Source organism: Adiantum capillus-veneris, chromosome 6, assembly GCF_014529385.1.
Source record: "Adiantum capillus-veneris isolate H3 chromosome 6, ASM1452938v2, whole genome shotgun sequence".
Classification (NCBI taxonomy): domain Eukaryota; kingdom Viridiplantae; phylum Streptophyta; class Polypodiopsida; order Polypodiales; family Pteridaceae; genus Adiantum; species Adiantum capillus-veneris.
The window spans coordinates 148,660,968-148,662,574 of record NC_140936.1 but is presented as its reverse complement, the minus strand read 5'-3'; the positions used below and the strand labels follow the sequence as shown (position 1 = coordinate 148,662,574).

General features: G+C 49.2%; 1 protein-coding gene across 1 annotated transcript; it reads left to right on the top strand.

Annotated features, from left to right (window-relative positions):
• Positions 1-294: 294 nt before the first annotated feature.
• On the top strand, positions 295-1,289 carry LOC147456450 (uncharacterized). The gene has a single exon (XM_086515482.1). It carries the CDS (start codon positions 393-395, stop codon positions 1,287-1,289), a length of 897 nt encoding a protein of 298 aa, XP_086371608.1. The 5' UTR covers positions 295-392.
• Positions 1,290-1,607: the final 318 nt, after the last annotated feature.

Sequence of the window (1,607 nt, the reverse complement as noted above, 5' to 3'; positions counted from 1 at the left end):
TTCACATTCACAAACGCGTGCACAAGACGCACGTCATTGATCTGTGATGGTTGTCGGCTGATTTTCGGCACGATCCGGCCTGAGGTGGTCCGGGGTATGACATGCGCTTGAGGTGTAAAGGTCTGCCATAACTTGCCATGTGTAAGAAGTACCGGTAACAATGTGTAAACCTTTTCGAGGAACCCTCGCCCGCCATTCTCAAATGGTCTGCTACGTGTAACTTTTATTCTGCTTCGGGGCTTTTGACGGCGCTGTAAAGCTCTAAAATAAACCACGTTTTACCTATAGGTTTTGGTTCTTTCTAGCTATGGGAGGCACTTCGAGAGCTAAGCAAGAACGCAGGCCACTCCTCTCTCTTACTCGAATCTCTTCTACGTAATCGTAGCTCTCACATGAGCTCGAGCCCGGCTCCGTCTTTTTCGGCGGTGCATCAAAAGCTTTCTCTTCTGTTTCCACAAACAGACCAGCGAGACCGCTCGCCCTGTCTCTTCTACGATAGCAGGCGTTTGGAGACAAAGAAGCAAAATCAAGCGCTTCGCGTGTGCTGCTGCAGCCGGGGTAATGTGCTTTTTGACAGGGAACGGGAGGTGGCTTACCTACAACCGTATGCGCAGAGGAAGGGCCATCTCGTGTTGCTGATTGGGCCGCAGGACTGCGGGAAGACTGCTATACTGCGTGAGGTGGCCAGAGTGGAGGGAAAAGATCGGTTTATCATTTTAGACTTGCGTGCTGCGCTCACTAACAGCCCAGAAGGATTTCTTCGTGCCTTTCAAGAAGCCCTCGCTGCATCTTATCTGAGTCAGCCGGGTCAGCCCAGCGGCTTTCAACAGGCCTGGAATAATGCTTGGCAGGGTGTCACCCTCACTCTAAAGCTGCAGGCACCACTTCCAGAAGGCTATAAGGCAGGATTCGAAGCCCAGACGACCTTCCAACAGGCTCACAAGGATTTTCAGAATGTGTTCACAAAAGTTCTGAAACAGCGTGCTGCCCAAGGCCAAGCACCTCCAACAATTGTCATTGATGAGTCTAGCAAACTACAGAGCTGGCTTCCTCACCCAGCCTACCGGGATACTCTCCTCTCCTACATGGACTTCTTCGTTCTCATCACCAAGCAAGAAAAATTGGCCAATGTCATACTGGTGAGTTCAGATTTCTTCTTAAAGTTTTGGCTCAATGAAAAGATTAGAGCTAGCAGGTATCGTATACACGTCATTGGTGACTTTCCAGAAGCAGAGGCCCATGCATTTTTTGAGTTTTCTTTAGGAGAAAAATGCCCAGAAGAGATCTGATATTCTATACACAGTGTGTTCGGAGGCTGCAGAATCTTTGGCACTGTTGGGTGAAGATGCATGGAAAGAAGATGTTGTGGAAATGCATACACAGATTATGGGTGAGGTGGAAATGGGGCTTTCACCGAAAAGTCATGAGCCGTTGGCAGTTGAGGCGTGCTGGACTGAAGGACAATATATCCAGGTTCTGAGCAAGATAAGAGAGTATGAAAATGGTGTGTTGCCATGGAATGTACTGCGGCTTCTGGTTGGCACTGAGGTGGTGAAGGCCCTCATATGTTACAATCTCGTACCGTATCGGACCAAATCCAGTCTAGC

Excerpts from the sequence above, each read along its gene's own strand:
- LOC147456450 (XM_086515482.1), top strand. The coding sequence starts at position 393 with ATGAGCTCGAGCCCGGCTCCGTCTTTTTCGGCGGTGCATCAAAAGCTT.